Source organism: Gopherus evgoodei, chromosome 3 (assembly GCF_007399415.2).
Source record: "Gopherus evgoodei ecotype Sinaloan lineage chromosome 3, rGopEvg1_v1.p, whole genome shotgun sequence".
Taxonomy (NCBI): domain Eukaryota; kingdom Metazoa; phylum Chordata; order Testudines; family Testudinidae; genus Gopherus; species Gopherus evgoodei.
The window spans coordinates 215,069,600-215,096,716 of NC_044324.1; the positions used below are offsets into that span (position 1 = coordinate 215,069,600).

General features: G+C 42.5%; 1 protein-coding gene across 2 annotated transcripts in view; it reads right to left on the reverse strand.

Annotated features, from left to right (window-relative positions):
• Positions 1-3,451: 3,451 nt before the first annotated feature.
• PLCB1 (phospholipase C beta 1) overlaps positions 3,452-27,117 on the reverse strand; it is a 662,054-nt gene continuing 638,388 nt past the window's right edge. The window contains exon 32 of one of the 2 annotated variants that reach the window (XM_030558021.1): positions 3,452-6,813. In XM_030558021.1, the coding sequence (XP_030413881.1) occupies positions 6,583-6,813 (231 nt within the window). In that variant the 3' untranslated portion in view covers positions 3,452-6,582. The remainder of the gene's footprint in view (positions 6,814-27,117) is intronic. The other variant, XM_030558022.1, reaches the window with a different exon arrangement.

A 27,117-nucleotide genomic window follows, 5' to 3' on the forward strand; every position in this document is an offset into this window, starting at 1 on the left:
CTGATGATCACGCTGTGGAACGCTGCTAGTGCTGCTGGACCTGCTGCTTTGTATCTCTCTGCTGGTATCCCATCTTTTCCAGGAGCTTTTCCTGAACTCATCTGGCTAACAGCTTTCTTAATCTCATCTATAGTGGGCAGAAAGTCAAGACTAGTCAGAACAGGTGGTTGTTGAATTTCACTGAGGACATTATTATTCATGGTTGATGGTCTATTGAGAAGGTTGCAAAAGTGTTCTCGCCTTCTTTTGTTGATGCCGTCTTTATCTCTAATCAGTGTTGTGTTGTCTCATGAGAGCAATGGGGTGGTCTGTGGTTTAGAAGGTCCATAGACAGTCTTAATAGCACTGAAGAACATCTTTGAGCTGTGGGTCTCGGCATAGTGCTCAATTTCTTTGGCTTTGCTCTCCCACCAGTTGTCTTGTATCTGGCGGAGGCCTTTCTGTGTTTTTGCTCTGAAGGTACTTGAAATGGTCCTGTTTAGAGACTGAGGAGGGGTCATTCTGCCATTTGATAAAGGCTTTTCTCTTTACTTTCAGTGCTGAGCATATTTCTTCTTGGTTCACATCAAACCAACCCTGATGTGTTCTTTTCTTTGGTCCAAGAGATGTTATTGCTGTATCAGTCACTACCTGCTTGAACTGGTCCCACTTTTCGGTTACAGTACCGATCAGTTGTCCATGGGATGTCAGTTTGTCATCAAGACTCTTTGAGAAAATGTTGAAACATTGAGCATCCTTCAGTTTGGCTATGCTGAAAGCAGGTCGCACATGCTTGGGGCGTTTGTGCCGAGAGGGAGTGATGTGAAGTTGAAGAGACATCCTGACTAATCTGTGATCTGTCCAGCACTCTGCGTCTCACATTACTCTGGTGATCAGTACATCTCAGATGTCTCGCCTTCTGACAATGGCATAATTAATCAGAAGCCACTGTTTGGACCTAGGGTGCATCCACGTCATTTTGTATTTGTCCGCTCATCGGAACAGAGTGTTGGTAATGGTCAGGTCATTTTCAGAACAAAGGCTCAAAAGGAGTAATCCATTGCTGTTCATTTTGCCATGCTACACCATGTGGCCCGGTTACTCCTTTCCAGTTCTCGCTGTCAGCCCCGACTCGGGCATTGAAATCTCCAAGTAGGAGTAGTTTGTCTGTTACAGATGTGGCCTTGATCAGTCTGTTGAGATCTTCATAGAATTGTTCCTTTGAGTTGTCAGAGCATGTTAGAGTGGGTGCATATGCACTAATGATGGTGACATGACGTTTGGCATTTAGTGGGAAGCGTAGTTTCAGCAATCTTTCATTGATACCCACTGGAAGGTCTGGGAGTTGATGCACCAATGAGGATTTTATTGCCAGACCAACTCCATGTATTCTGTCTGCTGTCTCAGTCTTACCCTTCCAGAAGAAGGTGTAACCACTTCCTGGTTTGCTCAAGGAACCTTCCCCAGGCAATCTTATTTCACTTAATGCCACTATATCGATGTTGTAGCAGGCTAGTTCTCGAGCAATGAGAGCTGTCCTTCTCTCAGCTCTTGCAACAGCTTCTCCATCCATGAGGGTACGAACATTCCATACACCAATGGTAAGTTTCCTCAAATTTTTCTTTTGGTTTCGGCCACAGGTTGGGTTAAACTGCCAGCCACGGCTTGCTGGCCAGCTGTTGTAGGGCAGGCAATTTTTAGGCCACCTTTTCTAGGCCCCTCCCTTACTAAAGTGAGCAGTGCTGTCCTGAAGAGGGCTGCTCAGATGCCTGGGATGCTGCTGAGCAACTCTGCTGCCCCAGGTACAGAGCTGGACAACCACCTATCCACAGGCCGCTTGCATGCAGGATTGGGACTACAACTCCCAGTGGTAACCTCCACCTGTTGCTTTGCCCCTCCCCCAGCGCCGCAGGACTTGGGTGGGACTATGATGATGTTTGATGATTTGCACAGGACCTGTACGTGAAAGCTTTTTAAGTGGTAGAGCCATTGCACAGGAGCAATCCCACTCTCTCGACCTTCGGAACCAGACATCAATGGTACGAAAAATCATCACGACTGGTAACTTCTTTGAGAAACCCTAGTGTCCCCCATGAAATCTATATAGTATAGGGAAAATGCACACAAAAGACCAGATTTCATGGTCCGTGACACTTTTTCATGGCTATGAATTTGGGAGGGCTCTACCCATGAGAATTCTACGTCACTGGATCCCAGGGGAAGAGAATGTTAGTTTTTCTGCGCTCCCATGTCTTCCTTGATGTTTCCCACAGTGATCAGTGAGTGTGCTTTTCTTCTGGCCATTACTTGTGACTTCCTCTTCATTTACTTCTTCCCCTCCTTCCTCTTCAACACCATCATCCTTTTCCAGACCTATACTCCTTTGACCTTTATTCCCAGGCTGAGATAACGCCGCCCAGCTAATCCTTTACTATTTCTCTAAACTCATGGCCCATCTATCATCCATCCTGTCCACCTGAAATTCTCTCTCATAGTTTCATGCTTACTCATCTGGTCCCTCATTAACCTTTATTCCCATCTGCCACTCTCCCCCTTCCTGCCTCCCTTCCTCTAGACTATTTGCTCCATCTTCAGGCAATGCTTTAGCACCTCCTTGTGCCTACTCAACCTGGTTCTGTGCCCCCCGTCCCAAGCCCATCACTTGCTCCTTTCATGATCTTCTATTTATTTCTCTCCCTTCTTTGCAGTCCTCTTCCTCGGCCTTCTTGGGCCTTGTTCTGATCCCCTGCTGTCAACTCCATAGTCTCTACTTTCCCCATCTCTTTGCTCCTCACATCATTCTACATCTGCCCCTCTATCCCAACCTTCTTTCCCTCACACATTTGCTACTTTGCATTGTACCTTTTTGCCTATTTAAATAAATAAATAAATTAAATAAATCAATTTTATCGTATTTCCCAGAGATTTATTTTGCACAGTAAATTCAAAGGTAAATAAATACAAAGAGAAGGATGAATGCCATATTAATGGATTCCCTTCTCAAATCTGAGTGCAAGGCTTAGCAAATGAACATTTATAAGTATACATTTTAACATAATTTGAAAAATAGTTATGGGTAGAAGAAAGGGAGTCTAGTCTCATTTAACTTGGACATGCAGTTTTTCAAATTAGCTTAAGTAAAACACACACACACCTTGAGCTGAAGAATAAATCAATGAATCATGTAATAACTGTTCTATAAAAACTTGCCATGTAACATCATAACTTTCTTTCTAGAGAGGCAATTATGAAGCCTAGTTTCTTTCATGTGCTTTGAACTTTGGCAAATAAATAACTTTTCTGGTGTGTGCAATTTTCTTTTCTCCTCTCTGTAAAGAGAGCACTGAGAACACACAGGAAAGATTCATTATCTACTTCTCATGCCATTACCCGTCTAGTCACCAAAGGGCTTGGTAGCTGGAAGTAAATTCTTTGAGCCAGTAATAAACAAACATAGCAACAGTTTTGTGTTAAGAAAATTTTATTTGTCCTTTGGATCTGTGATGAAAGCACATAAAATTACAAATGGAAGAAACATCATGCCACAAAATTGCATAGAATTCTTACAAAAATGTGAGTTATGCATCTGAAACAATCAGATTGAGAAACAAAAATATGTACATGTTAACTGAAATATTTCTTTTTTTTTAAAGCAAATCACCAAAGTCCAATCAATCACAGACGCCATTAATACCATGTACAAGAGCAACATTGATTTGAAAGAAAGGCAAGCAATGTCCCTTTAGTTATCTTTTAATGAATACATAATAATAATTAATACATGAGCATTAATTAAAATAATTATGAACATGTTAAATCCAAAATGTCCGGCATTTCATTAGAACTTTTAAAATTCTGCTTCTACTGCCCAAACCAATCTATTCTCAGTAGTGTAAAGATATCTGAAGTGCACAATCTAGTTTAATATAGAGAGTTCTATACAACAGAAAGGTCCACAGTACAACATTTCTACACATTCAACACATAACAAGGCAAATACATAAAAGGCACAAGACTTGCACATCATAAAGACCCTTTTTTCGTTATCTTATTTAGTTCAAGTAATATGAATATTAAATGATATCTGTATCACTGTAATACTCTGAACAATGCAAGGTGTACAGTATTACACACTACCCGACAACTGCAAAAAGTAGCACTGTACAGATATAAAAAATGTGAGTACAGTAAATGGTCAAATACAAACATACTGTAAAATGACTACAACTGATAGTATACTTAGTCCACCCATAAACTTTTTAAAATATAAATAAAAGGTTGATTTGTATTTGCCCAAGTCTATTTGAAGACTAATGTTGAAGCCCTGGCTACCCTGAAGTCCCTGGAAGTTTTACCATAAACTTCAGTGGAGTCATGATTTTTACCCTAAGGCAATGATCACTATAATGCAATAGTCTCAGTACTGTTGTGAACACTGCTATTAGTATATCCTTTCTATACCTTCAACAACCTATGTAATTTTTAGTTTATAAAATGCAGCATTAAATTTACCATTCTAGGTTTTTATCGAATGATTAATGCCTATCTTCAAAGTGCAAAAGTCGACTGATTTTTCTAAAATCAAGCTGAAAGTCAGACTGTTGAGTTCTATGGTCATTAAATTAGTGTAATCATCATCAACCAGAACAGTTTAATCCAAATATGATCTCCAAAGAATGTGCAATTTTTCTGTTTGCCTGCTCTAAGTTTAACAAAGAAACATCAAAATACTGTTTGTTTTCTAAGATTTGAACTTATAATATATATACACATATGGTATTTAACTCAGAACTTAAGCTTGATCGGTATTTATTGCTTAAATTTAAATAAAATAAGTTACTTAAAATACTAAAATCCTGAGGGAAAGCAAGTAAAGTAATTTAATTGCTATTATTTATTAAAATGCTTTGCTATGCTACTATTAGACCATTTAAATTTATGTATTTAAAAATACAAATTAAGGCCCAAATCCTGCAGACATGTATGTGAGCATTATTATCCACAGAGTAATTTCATTGAATCCAATAGGATTATTCATGTGTATAAAGTTACTCATGTGAGTGCTTGCAGGACTGTGGCCTAAGTATGAAAATCTACACATTGTGAGCTTGTTTCGCATTTTCACTTAGGGTCCAACTGCTCTGGTACTATAAAGGGGCCTTAAAGTACAAGTAAATTATATTTATGCTCACTTTAAAACTCCTTTACATGATGGGAGCAATATAAAGTGGCCTTAGTGTGAGAATCAGGCCACATATATTATCATACCCCATATCCTCTTTCATAGGGATGCCAGAGAACAATATTTTTCTTTCCTTTTTCAAATATCCTGATTTTCAGAAAGCCTTACTAATTATTTTTACATAGATTTCTGAAAATATGCAATTTATTTCTCTCATGTATATCATACAGTACATGTTTTTATGTTAAAGTATGGATATATGGATTAATAGATATTTGAAATAACAGGGGTGGGGTTTTTAAATCTGCTTTTAAACTTCAGACATTAGTAAAACTGAACTGCAGAATTAAAAATGATGGAAGATGTTCCTAAATGTTCAAATCTTATAGTTTTAAACATTTTTATAACTCTATCAAATTCAGTAAGCTTAAAATATGATACTTAAAATCAATACTTTCAAGTCTGCAAAATATATATCAAATGTATTTGCTAAACGTACTTCAATTTACAACACCAAGAACATGAAAAGAATCTTATGATTTAATGTTTGTTTAATATCACTGTAACCCAGAGGTTACAATCTATAAAGGTTTTCTATTCACGTATCCCTGAAACTTTTCATTTGGCCACGCGAGCAGACCGACTGCAAATACATACATGCTGTGTGTGTATATGTATGTATGTATTTGTGTGCGTGCACATATATATGTATATGCTCAAACATATATGCACTCACAGAAATGTACAATGTACACACACACTCTTTCTCTACACAGACTAAGTCCAACTCTTGGTTTCAAACTTACTCTAATCACCACAGTTCCAACGAAGGATTTTTTTCAGCAGCAAATATATTTCTCTCCACATGATAAACATAATATCAAGACAGCAAGCCACCAGTGCTCGCAAAGCTAAAAAGGATCAAATGTTTCAGTGCAAATGTAACCTGATGACACAGCTGTCAAGGTGCAGTTAGAACGTAGGAAACAAAAATGATTAAGTATTGTCATACAATTCCATAAGATCAGTATTTGTTTGGGATGATTTGCACTGGCACTTTACAAGGAAATCGGTGCACATTTGTCTGTGTACAATACTCTGGTCTTCATTAAACTATCTTAAAAGTGCATATGGCCTGAAAATTACGCATTGTATATTGGGGTGGGGAAGTATTAACACATTCATTCCCTGCTCTCACTGCTCTAAGCTTTAGTATAATAAAAAAAACGAAGAATGAGAATGAAGACCTTTGCACAATATCTTTATAAAATGTTTCTTTTTAAAATGTGCACTTCAATACCGATGCCTCCTGCATTCAGAAGCTGTTCTGTGGCAGCTCACAACAGGAAAACAGAAAATGGGCAGCATGGGAGTGGCATGCCCTGGCACAATAGCTGTTGCTTGTGGGCTGGCACGGGCAGTTAAAAAGGAGTATCAAACACTTTATCTGGATTATTTTCTTCTGTTTCCTCTTCATTTTGCAAAGATTTATGGTTCAGTTTTCCACTTTCAGATGTCAGGGAGGAAGTGGCAGAACTGTGGTCTCCATCTTCACTGATTTTCCCTTTCATGGCATCCTGTACAAACTCCAGAATTTCCAGAGGGAGCCTTTTGAATTTGTCTTGATATTCCTGATCCAGTTCACCTTGTAACTGGAACAAAAACAAAATAAAAACTGTCTGAAATCATTTCTGATGGGAACAATAACCTACAGCATGGGGACACTATAAGCAGGAGGAGGAAGACTTACAAACTCACCTCCATTTGTTATTTTTACATGATTTGGGGCTAATTTTCAGTTTGTAGCTTTAGGGCTATACCTACCATAAACTTAATAATTATCATACACCTAGTAATTATCATGCATCCACTGCAAAGCTGAAGGCAAATGCAACCATTTAAACATTTTTTAAAATTTTGTTACAACACTCATAGGCACCAAGATCCTGCAAACATGCACGTGCTTAATTTTACTTCTGTGAGTAATACATAATAATAATACCAAGCTCTTATATAGCACTGCTCTTCAGTAGATCTCAAAGCACTTTACACAGGAGGTCAGTATCACTACCCTTATTTTACAGATGGGGAAACTGAAGCACAGGGAAATTAAAGCTCAGATCCAGAAAAGGCACCTTGAAAAATCACTCGGGGAAGAGATAAGATGCCTGAAAATGCTAGCACAGTAGGCGCCTAAGATAACCAATGTGAGATGTCGGCGAGAGGGGTGTGTCCTAATTCCTGCCCCTCTCACATGGGTTGGTGCCTAGCTCCCCTTGTGATCTATGGGAAACCTTTCCTGGAATTAGGAGCCTCAGTCATTTCTTGCAAGAACGGCAGCGCATGCCTAACTGCATACAAAACACCTGAGGGGAGCAGAAGGCCTCCCTTATAACCTTTAGCCCAGTGGTCAGGGCTCTCATCTGCGGTATGGGAGACCCCTGTTCCACTGCTCCCTCTGTGGGATGACCAAGAGATGCCCCGACCAATGGACTACAAAGGAATTCTTAATCTCTTTCAGATCTAATGCATATTTCATTACTTATCCAAAGTGGAACGGCTTCAACAGGAGAGACTGAGCCACGACAGAACGTCCCACCGCACGGTGGTTCAGCCATTCCCTATTCAAATCCCTTCCTTTCATCAGGCAGAGGGGGAAGTGAACCAGGGTCTTCCACATCCAGGTGAGTAAGCTAACCGCTAGGCTAAAGGTTATAAGGGAGGCTGAAAACTGGTCTTTAGGTACCTATGTCTCTTTAGACTGGTCTTTAGGTGCCTAACTGGCATGCTCAAGGTTACCAGCAGTAGCGCCGTCAAGAGAAGCCTGAGTCCCAGTACAGTGCTCTGTCCACTAGGCAACACTTCCTCCCTTAGTCCCACTGGTTTCAAGAAGACCACTCCCTTGATTATGGTCAGGCTCAAATTTTGTCAGGGATATTTTTAGTAAAAATCACAGACAGGTCATGGGCAATAAACAAAAATTCACCTGACCCGTCTGTGTTTTTACTAAAAATATCCCTGACAAAATAGGGAGGCAGGAGGATCCAGCACGCACAACAGCTGGGGGCCCTGAGGTCCCCTCGCCTCCTGCAGCAGCTGGGGGCCTGGAGGTCCCCTCGCCTCCTGCAGCAGCTGGGAGCTCTGAGGTAACCCCGCAGCCGAAACACTGCAGGGTCCACTGCTGTGAGTGAAATGCTGTGGCGTCCCACCGCAGCTGGGCTGCTGTGGGGGGCTCCACTGCGACTGGGCAGCTGCAGGGAGCCCAGTCGCCCATGGTGAGTGGGAGTTCTGGGTGACCCCCCCAGGGAGCTCTGGGGTCCCCCTGCTGCCTGGAGGCGAGGAGCTGCTTGGGACCCGCTGCCAATGGCGGCTGAGAGCCGCAGGGCTGCCTGCTGACAGCTCCAGCCCTGGGGCAGAAATGTCATGGAGGTTTCTGGAAGTCACGGATTCTGTGACTTCCGTGACCTCTGTGACATAATCATATCCTTAACTACAGTTAAGGACATGCTAACCTCTTTGAAGGAGCTGCGCCTTAATTTGTGTTTAGCTAAAAGGTCAGGTCCTGTGAATGTTCCATAGCTTCAAATCACAAACATTTTGTCCTAAGAAACAATATTGGAACTTTCGCGAATTTATCTTGGTTGGAGAAACATTAGAAAAAAATCAGCCAACTTGTCAACTGGAGCAGAGAGAGAAAAATAAATTCTTAAATTACATCTTTTATGGCTAGATATTCAAATGATCACAGACAAGTCATATTATCAGACTAATGCGGTGGATGTCTTGGACATGTGCTATCATAGGATGCAAAAGGCATTCGGCAGGGAGAGTGATGCAAATCTGGCTTTCTGCTTTCCAAGAGCTGTGGGACCTCTTGCCTTATTTATCTGGATTTTCTGTTTTTCAGGGCCCATTTTAGGATCTGCACATTCCACACTGATTAAAAACAACAGCACATCTAAAGACTTAAACTGGAGAAAAAGCCGGGCTTTGCAGCATGCCTGAATAAGACTGGCACAAAAGGGGAGGGTTGGGGTGAGTTCCAAAGCAAAGAACCCCTCTCAGCCAGCACCCAGCCAGCACCCATCTCCTCTCCTTTTTAATCTGAGGGGCTCTAACCTGAGCACTTCTACTAACTGTATCTGTGGCAATTTTCAGGGGACTGAGGCAATCACGTCTCAAACTATGTTTTGCAATTAGGGGATTTATAGGCTGCTGAGTTTCCCTTAACCTATTCTATCCCCGAGTCCATCCAACTGGGCTTCTGGTCCCCTTCAACCTACTGAAACTTCTGTCACATAGTGCAACAGTCTCTTTGAACCTCTATGTCAGGGCCTCTATCTACATCTTCCTTGACCTCTCTGCAGCTTTTCATACTGTCATCACACCCTCTCTCTTGACCCTTTGGTTCACCGTGTTTTCCTTGACTCTGTCCTCTCCTGGTTCTCCCCCTATCCCTCTCACTGTCCGCTCAGTGTGTCTTTTGGTGGGTCCACCTCTTCCTCTCTCCTCCTATTCAAAATGATGTCCTTAGGTCCCCTCTTCTTCGCATGACCTCATCTGCTTACTTGGCTTCAGCTACCTGCACTATGGCAACCTCTCGCAAATCTACCTCTCTGCCCTCAACTTGCCTCCATCATGTCCCACATCTCGGTCTGTCTCTCTGGCACTTCCTCTTGGAAGTCTCACCATCAATATAAGCTTCCCATGACCCAAACTGACCTCATCTTCACTCCTAAACCCCAGCGACTCGCCCACTTCTCCATTGCTATTGTCAACACCATCATCCTCCCTGTTACTCAAACCTGCCATTTCCCAGCTTGAATCCATCTCTAACTACTTCCTCTCCCTACATACAAGCAGTGTCCAAATCTTGTAGCTTCTTCCTCCTTAGTAGCTAAGATCAGTCCTCTTCTTTCTATCTCTGCTGCCAAACGCTTGCTCTGGTCCTCATCTCCCATTTTGATGATGGTAACCTTCAGTTCTGACCTCACGACACCCATCTTGCCCACCCCCAATCCACATTACTGTCTGCCACTTGGGTGACCAAACAGCAAATGTGAAAAATCGGGATGGAGGTAAAAGGGTTGTATAGAAGACAAAGTCCCTAATATCGGGACAGTCCCAATAAAATCAGGACATCTGGTCACCCTAACTGCTGCTGACAAGTCTGAGGAGTAAATTATGTATCCTAGATTTCAAATGTGTATTTGCATCAGTCTTATTTTCCCATGGCCAGTTACCACTTTGTTCACTCTTCTCTTTTGCAAGGCCTCCTCTTCTTTTTTGCGTGCCTCTTATCCCTACCCTCTCTCTGTCTTTAAGGGACTTTCCTCTGAGATCACCTAGAAGAGTGTCGGTGCTACCTGAGATAAATTATTAAAAAATATAATAGCAATAAGTTACAGTCTAACACTTTGAAATCCCCCTGACAGACAGTGAGGATTACAAAGCACTATTGTGGCATGCTCTCTGCCTGACACGCTACTTAACAACTGGGATGCGGCATTCTGTGCTAGCTTTCATTTCAGAATGGTCTCAATGCACAGCATGCATTCAGAATGTAGAATGTGCAGAATGTATTACAATATTCTACTCTGGAGGAGACCAAAGGCAGGGATATTTGCAGCAAGGGCCACCTCCTAGAGAAAAAGGACAGTCACGTTTCACTATGTGTCAAAAGTGCTCTTAGACACAGCTAGTTATCCAAAAGCAGACCAATATCTCAAGAAACTGCTAAATTATAAAATCTGTGTCGCATATGGCAGATGCCATCACTTTACCTGGTCTATCAATTCTAGTGGTTGCTTCCTCCAGCCTACTAACATTCCCTTTATCTTATCTGTATCTAGCCTTCATTCAGTTCACAGTCTCAGACAACCTCTGGGTCATTTATTCAAGTTTACCTACCAAGATCAAAGCAACAACGCTGTAGAGCTGGGCGTGTTAACACAATCCATGTCTCCTCATTAAGCCTCATGCTTCTACACAGTGGATATGATGAAATAAATCCCTGTGGTAACCCACATAAGGGAACCCTTCAGTAGAACAGCAGCTGACCAATACTACCCAGTGGGCCCCCTCGCGCTCAAAAAAACCCTCCATCCAGTCCTTCTAGGGGTGTCTCAGGTATGTCAACTAAACCATGTGGTCAGTATTATGAAAGGCAACCCAGCAGATATAAAAGCAGCAGCATGGACACTTTATATCCATCCATAATAGATACTACTAGATAATACCTAGTCCTGCCATGAGTGTAGGGGACTGGACTAGATGAACTCTAGAAGTCCCTTCCAGTGCTACAATTCTATGATTATGAGGAGCAGATCACTGACTAATGCAACCAGCGCCTGGTCCATATCTAAGTCTAAAATCTGACTGACTGGTGTCAAGGCAATTCAGAAACCACTGGAGTTTTCCTGCCATGAACTTCTCAAGGATTTTTTCCAGTAACAAGCAGAAACACCTCGGAATTAAGTCAATAGCTGGCAAGACTGTCAGTGTCAAGCTATATGAAGCAAACATTTCTTAAGATCCTTGTTTTATAGGAATCTCCAAAGAGGTGTAGGTGTTAATATTTGTTACAGATACTCTTAACTCTTAGGGATGAACTCCACATATGGAGATTATTAGCATGCATTAAAATACTTTCCTAATGCAATGCTTATTGAACTGGGACACATCACAATATTAGTAACCTTAATTAAGAAACAGGAAGCAACACATTTCTATAAACAGCAATGTAATGTACAGAATGCAAGGTTTTCAACTTAATCTGGCTATAAATAATAAAATATTTCATGTTGTGAGACCTACAATATCTACAATGATACCACTTACTGAGGACAATGGGATTAGTGTATTGGGGAGACACCCAAAGCATGACCTATGAAATGGAAATCACTGTCACATCCCTGACAGGCTTATCATTCTGAGCCGCTATTTGTATTGCTCCTAGATTTCCAGATTCCAAGGCCAGAAGGGACCGATGTGATCATCTAGTCTGACCTCTTACATTAACACAGGCCATAGAGCTTAACCAAAATAATTCCTAGAACTAAACAGCATCAATTTGACTTATGAGTGAAGTGATGGTGTTCAGATCTCTATTACATTTGGTCTAGCTTCAAGCCCAAATTAAGACTAGGGTTGAGTTTTGGATTTAGGGGTACTAAAATCTTGTGAGATTTCTGCCATTTTAGCTCAAAACCTGGTGAAAATGACTTGTAGGATTTTGGCTATAACCAACCTGGGAAATAGGCCTTTTTCAATGTAGGATCTGACCTGGAATGGAGGCAGAGTTGAATCTGAGGAATTTGGATCTATACTCTGGTGAAATACACAGGGGTTCCAAAAAGAATTTCCAATTTTGGCCCATCTCTAATCATATCTTAGGATATTCGTGGAAGTCTTACTCTTGCAACTGTCTCTCTAATATCATATTTTGTTCAATGAGCCAGGTATCTGAAAAATCATGCAAACTATAATTTTTTGCAGGGCAGGTTTATAGTTACTGTGCGTGGTTTATATGATTTTATCCATCTAGGTCAATTATGGAGATTCTGAATTCTCATTTTGACATACATCTCTGAATGATTCAAGATGTAACATAGATTATCAATAGATTCTCAGATCTGCTCCACGGGTTCTTGCTTCATAAGCCTTTAAAAAAAGACTTCTGTTAATTTATCCTTCCTCTAGGAACTCTAGTATCTAATATGTGTAAATAAAATAGATTGACCTGTACTTTATTCATTTTTGGTAATAAAAGGTTTCTTATTAATGGCGTTTATTTATCAAGAATTTCTAAACTTCATTGAGATTTACCCAGAGAACTTTATTTGCTTGTCTAGATCCACAGCTTCATCTGCTCTCAAGCCACGGAGGTATCCCAAACTAACTACATGACACGTGGTGATCCGGATTCTGTTGTGAGATTTCTTGCAACACTTAGAATACAGCTCAGATAATGCAACTCAGATTCTTCAGCTGACTTTTCTTCAGCTGTTTATTCTTGTGCCATGTGAATAACGTAGCTGGAGTCGACATAGCTTAGGTTGACTTACCCCGGTGTCTTCACTGTGCTGCGTTGATGGGAGACGCTCTCCGGTCGACTTCCCTTACTCTTCTGGGGAGTTGGAGTATCGAAGTTGACCGGAGAGTGCTTTGCCATTGACTTAGAGGGTCTTCACTAGACTCGCTAAATCAACACCCGCTGCATCAATTGCAGCAGCGTCGATCTCCCACGGCCACACACCAGGTTCATGCCCGCACAGGAATTATAAGCGCATGATTTCTAGCCTAGAGCTCAATGCCTTGGACCCAACTGCCTCTCAGCTGGAAAATCAAAGTCTTCAGGGTTCTTGGTTAAAACCATTGTTTGAAAAGAGTCATGGAGCAGGGAGAGGTCTGAGCAGCACTGCCTGGGAACACGGGAGTGAAAGCTAACATGAGTCATTCAGCTTAAAGCAAGGAAAAAGTATTAAGGAAAGAAAATAAATGCTGTGATTTATATAGTTTATCATTTTTATGTTACGTATGCCCAAAATTAGTTTTATACTTACTAAAATGTAACACATGCTAAGAGGCCTAAAAAAACCTAACTAGGGTCAGACAGAATTGCCAAACATAGAAGCAGAAACTGTGGTTTCAAACTTATTCTGACCAACCTCTCTAGACCTCTGCATACTTCCAGTATGATCTAATGAACTTCTGCTTCCACCAAGAACAGAAATAACATGATCACATGAAAAACCCCGGCACAAGTTAACAGGAGGATTGTAGTTCACATGGAGTGTATTGGGTAAAAAAAAAAAAAAAAAGATGAAACCCCACAATGCTGAATAAGACCAGATACATAGCACTCAGAGTGATCTTGTTACTGAGTTTAAGAGCAGAATACTGATTTCCTGTCAGTTCTCAGTGCTTGAATTCCAATTTATCCCCCTGCTCTTGCTGGTGAAACTGTTTTTCATTTCAGGTAGTGCGAAAGAAATGGCTGGGGTAATTTGTTCTAGGAATCAGATCATCACATAATAAAATACTTTAGTTCTCAGAAGCACAACATAGTTAAGAAAATCTTGGCATTAGTCTAAACACACAGTAACAAATCGGCAGCTGCCTACGTAGACACATATGGTCATTGTTAGGGCCCTACCAAATTCATGGCCATGAAAAACGTGTCACGGACTGTGAAATCTGGTCTCCCCCTGTGAAATCTGGTCTTTTGTGTGCTTTTACTGTATACTATACAGATTTCACAGGGGTGACCAGGGTTTCTCAAATTGGGGGTTCTGATACAAAAGGGAGTTGTGGAGGGGTCACAAAAATTATTTCAGGGGGTCATGGTATTGCCACCCTTACTTTGGTGCTGCCTTCACAGCTGGAGGGCTAGAGAGCAGCGGCTGTTGGCCAGGCACCCAGCTCTGCAGGCATTGCCCCCCCAGCAGCAGCACAGAAGTAGGAGTGGCAATACCATACCATGCCACCCTTACTTATATTTTTAAATGGGATTTTTCCTCCAGCTTTTTTGAACTCAAAATAACTGAAGGGGTGTTGTTTAAAGAGCATAGAAAAAAATCACTTCCTGGCAGAAGCCAAGCATGGAGAATGCGAGCCTTAAAGGCAAATGTTTTGAAAACTTGTGTCTAAAACTATTTTGTATCCATAACAATGGTAGGCTCTAGCAAGCATCCCGCATAATATTTAATTCTATCTGAATGTTCCCATCTGCCTTTTGGTTGACTGATGAATGAAGCAATTAAATTAATTTCTTCCACACATTGTGTGGGATAAACGGCATTCATTTTGAATGCAGGTGATATAGCAGTGACTATATTGATTATTAATAGAAGCGGGATTGCACCAGCAGTTGGGTATAATAAATAAGTGGTGACTTCTGAGTTTTTTAAGTTCACGTTTCCATTTTCACAAGCCACTAGGAAAGACTGTTTGTTTCCTCAACACCAGGGAGCTGTTAAAGCTGTGGATCAGGAAAAGCATATGTCTGCAATAGAACTATTGTGCCTGAAACCACTTTATATTTGCCCCCACGCTTCTCTGAGCCTGCAAAAGCTCCACATTCTTGTTTTCATGCCTGCAAATGTTTCACCTATGTGTCTAAAGACAATTTTGAGTAGCAGATTTGGGGCTTTTATGCCGCAACCTCAATTTAGCTTCCAAAATAGTGCATGCAGGACTCCCAGATTAAGGGGACAGAGAGTAAATGTGCTGCTGCTCTGCTGCTTTTCATTTTCAGAGCTTACTTAATTAGGGAGCCATTCAAGAGGGATACGGAATTAAAGGCTGAGTAGCAAGAATTGTAAGAAGCAGATGGAGGCTCAGTAGCAGCGAGAGTGAAATTGAGGGGCAGAGCTTAGGGATCAAGTGATCTATAGACAACAATTTTTTTTCTCTTCTATTTTGAAACAGCAAGAGTTTCTTACTAAGGGCCCTGCTATTCCTGCCACCAAGCAGAAGCCTGTTGGCATGGCGAGGAAGTGTCATCTCCATGGCACTGTTCTCCTTCCCGGTCTCCTTGATCCTGCTGAGAACCGTCTGTGGAGCTTAACCAACTATGGCAGGTGAAAGCAGAGGGTGGGAAGGGGAGAAGTTGGAGGGACAGAGGTACCCGAGCCTCGTATCCCACAACCCTGCAGGATTTATGTGCTCACTCAAGGCCTAACCAGTCAGCATTCATTTATGCATTTCCTCCCTCTGTGACGTGGAACCTGAGAAGGGTCCTGGGGCACTAGCTGGACAACACAGCTCCAGCAGCAGCCAAGCTATCAAGGCACTGAGGTGGGAAGACCGGGACTGGCAGCAGTGGGAGGCAGAGGTCCTGCTCAGATGACCCTTGTGCCTCTGCAGAGCTCAAAGAGCTCACTGGGGGGAAGGGAAAACACAGAGCCCCATGGAAAGGTTGCAAAGAATTCATGAGGGCAAAACTCTCCTCCTTGGGACGTGGCACTGAACTAGGGAATTACGTTTGCCCTTACACTCATGTTCATAAGTACTGTACATGGTCCCTGATCAAGAGCAGTTACTAGCTGTATATATGCAGAGATATTTAGAACCAGTTGAAACGCAGTGCTGGCGAAATAAAGAGTATCTTTTTTTAGTAAGTGCAAACTAGCACAAGAGCAAATGAGGTCCACATGTTAACATCTGGACTTCACAAGCTACACAAGGGCAATACAGATAAGGATGAAAAGAAACCATTTAGGCCACTAAAGAATCATCTCCGCAGAACCTGGTATGTGGAGCAATTAGTGAAGATGTAAAGGCTCTAACAATGATGGTACAGAGACAACTTGACTAGGCATAAGACTGTGTACGTGACCAATGATGCGGGCACTTCTTTTAATTGACTAGGGAACAGCACAATTCTCCCGCTGATGACTGCTGCCACACAAAACTCAGCGGGTGCCCACCACCACCCTTCCAAATCACATTCAATGTCCTAGGAAATGAGCAGTCCCAAGGCCCTCCGATTCAACAGCAGCTGCAGCAAGGGTGGCAGGGGAGAGAGCAGGGCTTGTCAGCTCCAGTGCTCCCACCAGGCCAATCTCCTGGGAACATGGCTTCTGGTAGCATACCTTTCCAACCGCTGACAGCATCAGTTGAGAGCACATGCTGCCCAAGCCGCAGCCTCTACTCTGCTATTGTTAGTGTGCTAGCTCATTGAGCAAAGCTAGCACAAGTCTCTCTTCCTTCTGGATAGTTTTGGTAGCCTATGTTATACAGGAGGTCAGACTATATATGATCTAGCAGTCCCTTCTGGCCGTAAATGTTATGACTATGAGCTGGGATGGAGACTTGCTCCCAGCTGCTGTGTAGACATACCCTGACGGGGCCAAAACACAGCAGTAGAGGCTGTTATATGAATATCCACATCTTTGGAGTGTCCTCCAGCACTGTCTATGATGCCTCTCAAGTATAGGTCAGTTGCCACCTGCTCAATATCCCATCCAGACAGATTAATACTGAACTTGTAATCTGAAGCTGGAGGCTGCTTGATGGAAATGGCCAGCGACTTAGTTTTATCCAGGATAATAACAGACCAATGTGTGCTGCTTCTTGCCTGACCAGATTGCTTTATGCTAGTGTAACCTCAATTAAATTAATGGATTTGTGAAGTTAATTCGGCCCTTAAATAAGGCTCTTAGATTGCAGTTCTTTGGTGAAGGGACTTTGCCTGTTATTTGTTCAGCAAACTGCCACCTACTTCAAGGGCTAATTAATAAATAAATGTAACTGGTGAAATGCATTAGCCTATCAACAGACACCTAGATCCAAGATGATAGATACATTAGCAATTCATATTTTTATGGGATCCATAGTAACAGCATGTTATTATAGCAACCTGAGTATTGTGTGGAGATTCAGGAACCTCAGCTCACAACTGGCTGTATTTGCACTCTTCAAACTTCTTGTATTTCCTTCAAATGGATGGATTATATTGAAATGTCTGGGGATTTTTTCATAGTCACTTTGTTTTCTATTTCTCTAATGTTTCCTCAGTTAATTCTCATGCAAAATCCCTCTCTGGGCCTTTTAAGTTCTATATCTGTAACTACTCTTGTTTTCTGATTGTGTACTTGCAGTTTAACTGTTTGCTTTTGTAGCTAGAATGCTTTCTTAGGATGTCGGTGATTTTTTTTTTATGACTATAAATATGTGACTGTATCTCATGATACAAATAAACAGAGAGAATTTGAACTGGTCTGCAAGGAAAAAAAAATCCCACCTCACTAAATATGCTTGATGACGTTGGGCCAGATTTTGCTTTTTACACCATCGTGAAACTGAAGTAAGTTCACTGCAAGCTACCTATGGCCAGAGTCTTCTCTATTTCACTGGATGAAATCCAGATAAACTCCACTGACATCTGCCTCTCTATTGCCACGTTCTGCACTCTGTTTCCCTGGTGAGGATCCTGGGTAAGTAGCTCCTCTGACATCACTCAACAGAAGCTGCAATCTAAGCGCTGATTTAGTTTTTTCATAAAATGCCATGCACTTTATGGCACTGCATTAAAGAATAACAAACTGATTTCTCCATTGCCTTCTAATGATGGCTATTTATTCCCTTCCATGGAGCTTCCAGTATGCCCTCTGAATAGACAGCTGACTGTCAGAGAGCAGAACCCTTCTAAAGGGTATCATTACTTTAACTATCTGCTCAAAAGTGCTTAACAGTCCCTTGGAAACCTTTCTCAGAATTAAATCTTGGGCTTATGACAGAGCCGATGTATTCCAGAAATGTTTCCAGTCCCTTGCCTACTACAGCTCTCTGGAATCTGAAAGCTGAACAGCCTTACTGCAGCTAAGGTGAGTGTCTCTTGAGCGCCGTGAGATCTACAGGGTCAGTTATACGGTCTCTCTTGCCTAAAAGCAATGCCGTCCTGCCGGGGGAGTGGCTTGGTTATTTCTGGAGGAGATGAGATATATAGGAAGGCTGTAAAGCTTGGAATACTCTTCTCTGGAGGCCGGAAATTACAAGACATAATAGGCGATACAAAGTAGCAGTAGTAATAATAATACCTCGCTCTTATATAATGCCTTTTCAACTTTAAATCTCAAAGCACTTCACAAAGGAATGAGTGTCATTATTCTATAACACTACAAAAGGCTCTGATGGCAGCCAGCCACTCTTGTGGATCCCTTGCAATTCTAAGCAGCTATCTGAACACAATTGAACAGTGCTTTTCAGGTTGTGAACTTTAACTTCGTGATGCATCATTCTAGCATGGCCTGTCCGAATCTCTGTGTGGCGTGTACACAAGCCCCCATCAGTGCCACTGAATATCCCCTCTGAGAGTAGCAAATGGCTGACTTCTGGTGGTGTTCGGCCATTTCCTTCCACCGTGTCATTCTGATCTGTGCTATACGCTCCCCCAGCAACCAAAACCCTCCAGCACCCTCTACAGCAACAAGAGCTCTCACGGCATAAAAAACCCTAAACCATGGCAGCAAGCTTCAGAGCCTGGGTCTAGAGACTTGGGCTCAGAATGGTGCTAAAAACAGCAGTGTAAATGTTCTGCTCAGGCTGGAGCCTGGGCTCTGAAATCCACACCCTTTGCCAGGTTTCAGAGCTCGAATTCCAGTGCAAACGGGAATGTCTACACTGTGTTTAGCAGCATAGCACAAGCACAAGTCTGTAGACCTGGGCTCTGAGACTGCCATAGGTTGTTTGTTTGTTTGTTTTGCAGTGAGAGTACTGTCCTATTGGGTGGTGGTGGGGACACACCAAGCACTGTATGTGTTTAGTATAATTTTTATACCTATTATTGTTGGAGAATTGCATGAGATTTTAGTGCTTGGCTACTGTTGACTTGAATGGGAATCACACTCATCAAACCCTATACCGCTCTTTGACATTTTCCCTGCTTAGTGGCAAGATGAGCCGTGATGTGTCACTACACTTACATGTAGCACGAAGGAGACTCTGCAGCACAGAGTTTCTTTGAAAAGTCTGTTCTGCAAATTACCGAGCAGCCGTTCTGTTAATATCTTGTTAAAAATGAGTGTTTTTGGACTAGAAAGCAGCCTCTCTGTGACTAAAGATCAAAGCCATGGAAGTGTCATTGAAACCCTTTTCAAGTAATTACAGTTCTGTAATCCTTTGCAACGAAGGAGGGTGTTCTGAAAGGTTTCTTAACCAGCTCACTAACAACGCTAGCCTGGTTTCTGTACTGAATCTCCCTCGAGGTTTCCATTTATCTTTAATGGGCAATCCACAGTTTTCTCTCACAGAAGCGAAATGAGACATTCTAGTCAGAGTCTGACCTTCTACTAATCAACATGGTCTTTGAGACCCTGATATTAAACATCCAAATGTGCATGTGAGGATTACAGGTATAGCCAAATGCTCAAATCAGTGAGAAAGAACAGGGTAATGCACTTGCATAAGAACGGCCGTACTGGGTCAGACCAAAGGTCCATCCAGCCCAGTATCCTGTCTACAGACAGTGGCTAATGCCAGGTGCCCCAGAGGGAGTGAACCTAACGGGTGATGATCAAGTGATCTCTCTCCCCACCCTCTGACAAACAGAGGCTGGGGACACCATTCCTTACCCATCCGGGTGAATAGCCATTAATGGACTTAACCTCCATGAATTTATCCAGTTCTCTTTTAAAACTTCTTTTCCATGGCAATACCAATCATGTTTACAGATGGAATTGCTACAGAGCATTACTCAGTACTGTGATTCTAGCAATGCTCCTTGATTTCTCTCTCAGCTTAGTGGCACGCGGTAGAATTGCCACATTGATTAACAACTCCCTGTGTCCTTTTGAACCACTGCTCTCTTCTGCCTCTCGGTGTTATCTTCTATCGTAAATTCTGTAGAGCCAAAAGATTATTGTAAACATCATAAACAAGGGAAACTTTTTGATAAAGTAACTTATCTTTCCCCCATTCCTCCACCTACCTATGAGCATTGCACTTAGCAGACAAGTCTTGGTGCACTTTGTTTAAAAAGATTCTTTGTCACATAGCTGTTTACTAAAGAAGGTTTCTAATAAAGTAAATATTATTTTTTACTGAACAGCTGCATATGTTAATTGGAGATATAATTAAATGTCAGACTAGCTCTCTCCAGGAAGGTGTGCACTAGTCTGACAAGACTCAACAACTGTTCAGCACCGTATGGGAACACTACACAAAAAATTAGAGCCGGAACATTATAGATTGGGGTACAATTTTCAAACATGCCTAAGTGACTTAGGAGCCCATTTTCAAAAGAGATGTAGGCACTTAGGAACCTAAGTCTCATTGACTTTCAATAAGACTTGGGCTCAGAAGCCAAGATTTGTAAAGGTATTTAGGCATTGCTGCAATAGGCATTGCAACACTGAATTGATTTAGGAGCTTCATTCTCATTTTCAAAGTGATTTAGGAACTTCAGTATCTAAATCCCATTGACTGTCAATAAGAGTTTGTCTCCTAAGTGTCTCAATCACTTTTGAAAATGAGATATAAGCCCCTAAATCAGTTAGGCATTGCAACACCAAGAGCAGCAATGTCTACATAGCTTTAAAAATCTGGGCCCTAGGCGAGATCCTCACAGGTTTTGAGACTTCTAAGTTCTCTTTGGAGTCCTAACTTCTATGGAAATCAGTGGAAGTTTGGAGCTTAAAGAGAAGCTAGGAGCCTAAATACTTCCAAGACTCTGGGCCTAAGTGCCTACATCACTTTTGAAAATAGCATTTAGGTTCCTAAGTCACATAGGCACTTTTGAAAATTTCACCTTTTCGTAGTATGGAATTTTACAATTTTGTATGAAACATAGTTTGAAAAACTGTATAGCATCTAGAGTGCAAGACCGGTGCTGATAACCTGATAAAACAAAATTAAATTAAATAGCCAGTATGACACGTACTAGTACAGAATCTTCACCAGTTGAAAGTACAGGGAGATTTTAATTTTTTGAAGTGGTCAGAATGCAATTACCCAAACTGGAATTTGGCCAAGACACAATTATCTCATGTGTTCAGTTGTTTGCCTGGGTTCCTAGAGTCTGGCTGAATTTGGGGTTTGGATGCAAACTACCTAAGAAACAATCCAAGAAAATAGGAAAACTAACATCTGACTTTTCAGGTGAGGGGCATGTCTGCCTTTTGTTTCTGTGGTTTGCAACCCAAGAATCTTCTTGGAGGATGTCCTTGGATCATTGTTTCTGAAGCAGTAATGGCAAAAGTGATTTTTTTTCTACTCTGTAGATTGTTGTATATGTTTTTGTTACCTACAGGCTGCATTACTATAATGCAACCTGCTAGGGACCTGAAAACCATTCAGTTCCATCAGCTAGTACAGCATGCGGCTCTTTGCTAATTACTGGTGTTTCACATATGGAGTGTTTCCCCCAAGTGCTCTACAGACTGCACTGCCTTAATTAAGTCATGTTGCAATGCAAAGGGTTAATTTTGACCTAAAAAGCCTTTTTTAGTTTAGGTCTCAGGTATTTTAAAGACTGCCATGGCTTTCCGCATAGATGAAATCCACTCGTGTGCTCGATATGGCTATCCCCATGTTGGTTGCTGTAGAGGCTGGAGGGCTGGGCTTTGCTGGGGGGGGCCTGTGACAGTGGAATCACTACTGCTTTTGGTTTGTTTACTCCTGGGGGAATTCGGTGCCACTGTGTGTGTGCATAATTAATGAGCTGCACATATTTTTATTTGTTTTTGGGCAGAAAAAAGCTTGTGCCACAATGTTGCTGCACCTTTTGCCCACCAGAGGGCACTGTGATGCAAGAACAGCAGCAGCTCCCAGCAGAAAATAACTTTAGAAGTTCTGGCTTTTGCCCACCAGCGGGCGCCGTGGTGATAGACCACAGCAGCCCTGCTCAGCCAGCTGGGAAAGAGAAAGAGCCAGGCCAGGCCAGGCCAGCCCAGGAGACAGTGGGGTGCTGGGGGAGGTCAGACAGGGGCTCATAAGGGCTAGCTGGAGAGGACAGACTGGGGCAGGGCTGAATGGGTGTGGAGGTGCAGGGCCACATGGTGACGGGGGAGGGGATGCAGAGCTACATAGGGACTGCGGGTGGCTGAGGGGGGGTACACAGACACATGGGGACAAGGGGAGAGGGTACAGGGACACATAGGAACAGGGAATGGCTGAATAGGGGCACAGAGACACATGGGGATGGGGGTACAGAATCACATAGGGACGGGGGGTGCAGGGCCACATGGGGATGGGGGGAATGGGTGTCTGGGTGGGGGTGGAGGGACACGTGGACAGGGGGTGCAAGGACATGTGGGGATGCAGGAACACATGGAGGCAGGGTCAGATGTGCCTGACTGAATGGGAGAGGCTAAGGGTCAGCCAGGGTCTGCATGGGGGAAGCTCCCTAACAATCCCTCCCAGCCTCCCCCCCCAAACAAAAACAAAAACAAAACAAAACCCTGTTCCATACTTTTTCCACCCATACCCAACAACCCTCCAAGTTCACACCCAGGCGCCTTCTCTCTCCCTCAGATCCTCTGTTATCCAACTTCCCCAAACCTTTGCATTGCTTCAGAGGGGTGTGGGAAATACGGTTCTGTATTGTAGTTTAAATGAATTATTACTCAAGAGTTCTGTATTAATATGCCTAGTAAGGAATCTATTTATCAAAAAACATTTCCTAAATCTTTTTTGTTGTCTGTATTGTTACAGACATACTTGCTGACAGGTATTTTTAAATAAATGACCAAAAATAATTGAAGCTGGTGTGATTATATTGTGTTATTTTGACAAATAAAACTTTTTGTTGCAGAATTTTTAATGTTTTGGTGCAGAACTCCTGCAGGAGTATCTGTTACAGCCAAAGCTTGCTGGCTTTCTGGGCGCACTGCAAGGCCTATTTACTCAGGCTATTTCTAAACAGATGGGGTTTTGGTCTCCCTTCTCTGCAGTGGGATTAGGGGCCTTAGTTAAGGTAATTTTTTGCTATGATATGATAGACCCTGATCAATGCAAGGAGTGGGGTGAATTTTAGACCTTTACAGAGACCCATTAATGTCACTAGGACTTTGTCTCAAGCTGGGGACACCACCTTGGGGCCACAGTCCCTTTAAATTATTCTGTGTCATTCCCAATTGCGCAGTCTGGCTGGGCAGTCAGACCACGACCTTGGGGAAAGGAAGATCTGGAATAACCCATCAAGCATTCTGCAGATGGGAAATTCCCCTACTTCGAATTAGGAACAGCCATCACAACTGCCTGTGGAACTTCTGAAGGTCAGCAGTACAGAGGGACTTTATCCTTGTCTAGTCACCTGTACTTGGGTATGGCTGAAGAGCAGATGAGCAACCCCATAAAGGCCTGATCCAGCACCCACTGAAGTGGATAGAAATCTTGTCATTGACCTTAAGTATGCACTTGGTATGATGTTTCCCCATTCAGACTCCTAGTTCCATTTTGAGAGGATTTTAGTCTAGATCCAATATATTTATGTCCCTCCATCATATACATCCACAGTTGACATTACACAGCATATTCTATGCAAGTGATGGGCAGCATACATGTAAAAAATGTCTGCTAAAATAATCTTGCCTGAGAGAGCTGTAAGACTTTTCTTCTCTACATAATTCTGACGTCAATTACATGTGCTTTACGCTGGTGTCATGCCACCAAGCTGAATGAAGTCTCTCCTGATTTACATCACCATAAAGGAGATAAAAATCAGGCCTCTAGACTTTGCATTCTTTCTGGAAAAATCTAAGTCCAATATTTTAGTTGGGTGCAGTACATGGATAAAAGGGGTAATGTATAATAGTGTTCTACCTTCTGCTTTTGTCAGGTAAGCTATTCAATTCTAGATAGATGTAGAGAACAAATGTAAATTATACTGAGCATTTAAAATGGTTTTAAAAAATAGCATGACAATCCGTTCCCTTCTAAAAGATTTCATTAAGTTGATTCAGGACTAAAAAAAAATAACAATGCATTATTTAGCATGAAAGGACTACGGTAATTTCATTACATTAACCTAAATTCTTCAGGTTCAGTGTTGTTAGCTTTTGAAAGGGAATTATTCTTTTTGAAACAAATCCCACCAGAATTCTTCAACCCTGATGGATTTGGAAGATAGAAAGAGTGAGCTACAGTACTCTCAGTGCCCCGCCAGGAGGGGGAGTACCTCACCATACATGGATATCACCTATGAGTTGTAGCACGTATTAGTATCAGTTGTATTATTTATGTCACTGAAGTGCTTACAGGTCCCTGCTAAGCGGGAAGGGCTCCTCTGGAAAATGATCCCTGGCAAAAATGTTCAAATACTGGCAATGTTGCACTCCTAATTTTGGGCCCAGAGACTTAATTGAAGTTGGATCTGCTTCCTCCAGAGTGCACTAGGTTGAAATTTGGACCACAGGGGCTATGTCCACACATGGATCTGGAGGTGTGATTCCCAGCGCAGGCTGATGTGGTTGTGCTAGCTCTCATCAAGCCAGAGTGCTAAAAATAGCAGCGCTGTCGCAGCAGACCAGGCAGCAGCAAGCAATGGTACGAGCTAGCCATGCCGAGTGTGAATCTGCGTGAACCCCTTGGTATGTATTGGGGTGGCTAGCCCATGCTGCTGTTCACCATCTGTGCTACCCCAGCTACATTTTCTATGGTAGGTCCATGAGCATATAGCAGGGACTCAAACTGTCAGTGCAAAGTGCAGACAAACCCTTGGCATAAACCCTCAGCACAGTCATTATATAATTAAGCCAGGAATAAGCATGGACACGCCGCAGATGTGAGGTGAGTTGCCAAGTGCTTACATTAGATCTGGATTTGGCACCCTGTCTCTGCAGGTGACTGAATCCACTCATCTGGCCACTGCTGCAGCAGAACCAGTACTTGTGTGATGCGACACTCTGCAGTAGTGGTCCACCCATGGGCTCTGACTTTTATTTTCCCCCGGGGGTGCTCCACCCCCACTCTGGCCTGATGCCCTGCCCATTCCGTTGAGGCCCCACCCTCACCCCACCCCTTCCTGACCCCTCCCCCCTGCCTGCCTACTTCTCTCCACTCTCCTCCAGGTGCTTCCCTCAGCTACCAAACAGCTGATCAGCCACACCTCTGAACAGCTGATCTATGGTGACTCCAAACAGTTGACTGTGGCACCGTGGGTGTTTGAGCCCCGCAGAACAGACAGAGTCGGCACCTATGGGCCCACCAGTCACTTACAGGAAGAGATGCCCTGGCAAGCACCAGTTTAGTACATCTTAGTGATCCCACAATGGTGAGTGGATTAAAAATCAACAGGATATATAATAACATGTAAAACATGCAAGTTATGCGTGGGGCATGTTTACATAATGTGTTCCCTTGTCTTCCTGTCCCTTCAGTTCTTCCAGACGTCATCTCACCTACCTGTTTTGCCTGGTCTTTGTTTGTAAGTTCTTTGAAGCAAGGACTCTTTTACTTTATGTTTATACAGAGTCCAGTATGATGGGGTCCTGGTTCTGATTGGGTGCTATCACCATACAAAACTATTAATGACTAATTAACACACACTTGATACTGATCATTAATAACAATTCCTAGTTTAACAGCAGAGAATGCTGGAATGACGGAGGGAGAACTGACAGGGAGGAATATGAACAGGATCAAAGAGCGTCCGTTCATGTGCAGAGAAGGAAAGGGAGAATCTTTAACTCAGCTGTACTTTGATTGACAGCAGCTTGCTAATTGTTCAGTGATTCAGACAGAGGACGAGGGAGTCTATCTAGATTTTCTCTCTGCATGCAAGGCAGATCTCTAAATAATTCACATTCGTTTGCAAGTTATTCTCGCAGAAGGTGTAACTGTTTTAAGGGCAAGTGACATGGAATTGGGACTTTCTTTCTCTACAGATCCATAAAGTTTAGAAGCCACCACCCCTGCTTCTTCCATGATCATGCAGGCACTAGGAGGAACATGCAAAACAGATCCTCAGCTGAGGCCTGATCCAAAGCCTATTGAAGTCAATGAAAATCTTTCCAATGGTTTCATGGATTTTGGATTTGGTCCCTGGTGTAAATCTGGCATATTCTCATTGAAGTAGGCCAGGTTTACTCCAGCTGATTAGGTGGCCTGATGTGAGGTGAACCCTATGGAGTTTCTCCAACTCGTCTGTCCCCTTTGTCTGAGATATACCACAGGAGGGTACAATGTGGTCCCTAGGGATTTCCCTTGCTTTCTAGCTGAATCTAATTTCTATTCTTGACTATTTGTAACTTTAAGCACCTCAAATTTTGTTCTGACCAACCTCTCCCCTGCTTCTGTGCCCCCCTTTTTTTTCAGATGCCAATAATGTCTGTTTGAAGAGGGATTTATTTTGCTAGACCTCTGTTACTGTTATCACACTTGACATCTCCCAAGTGCAACTTTAGAATGTATTTTGTGATGACAATTCTGACCACAATTTATCTGGAGACAAGTTGGATGAATACTGGAAAAAACACAACCCGCCATGATCACGTTATTTTGGGAATTTTAAA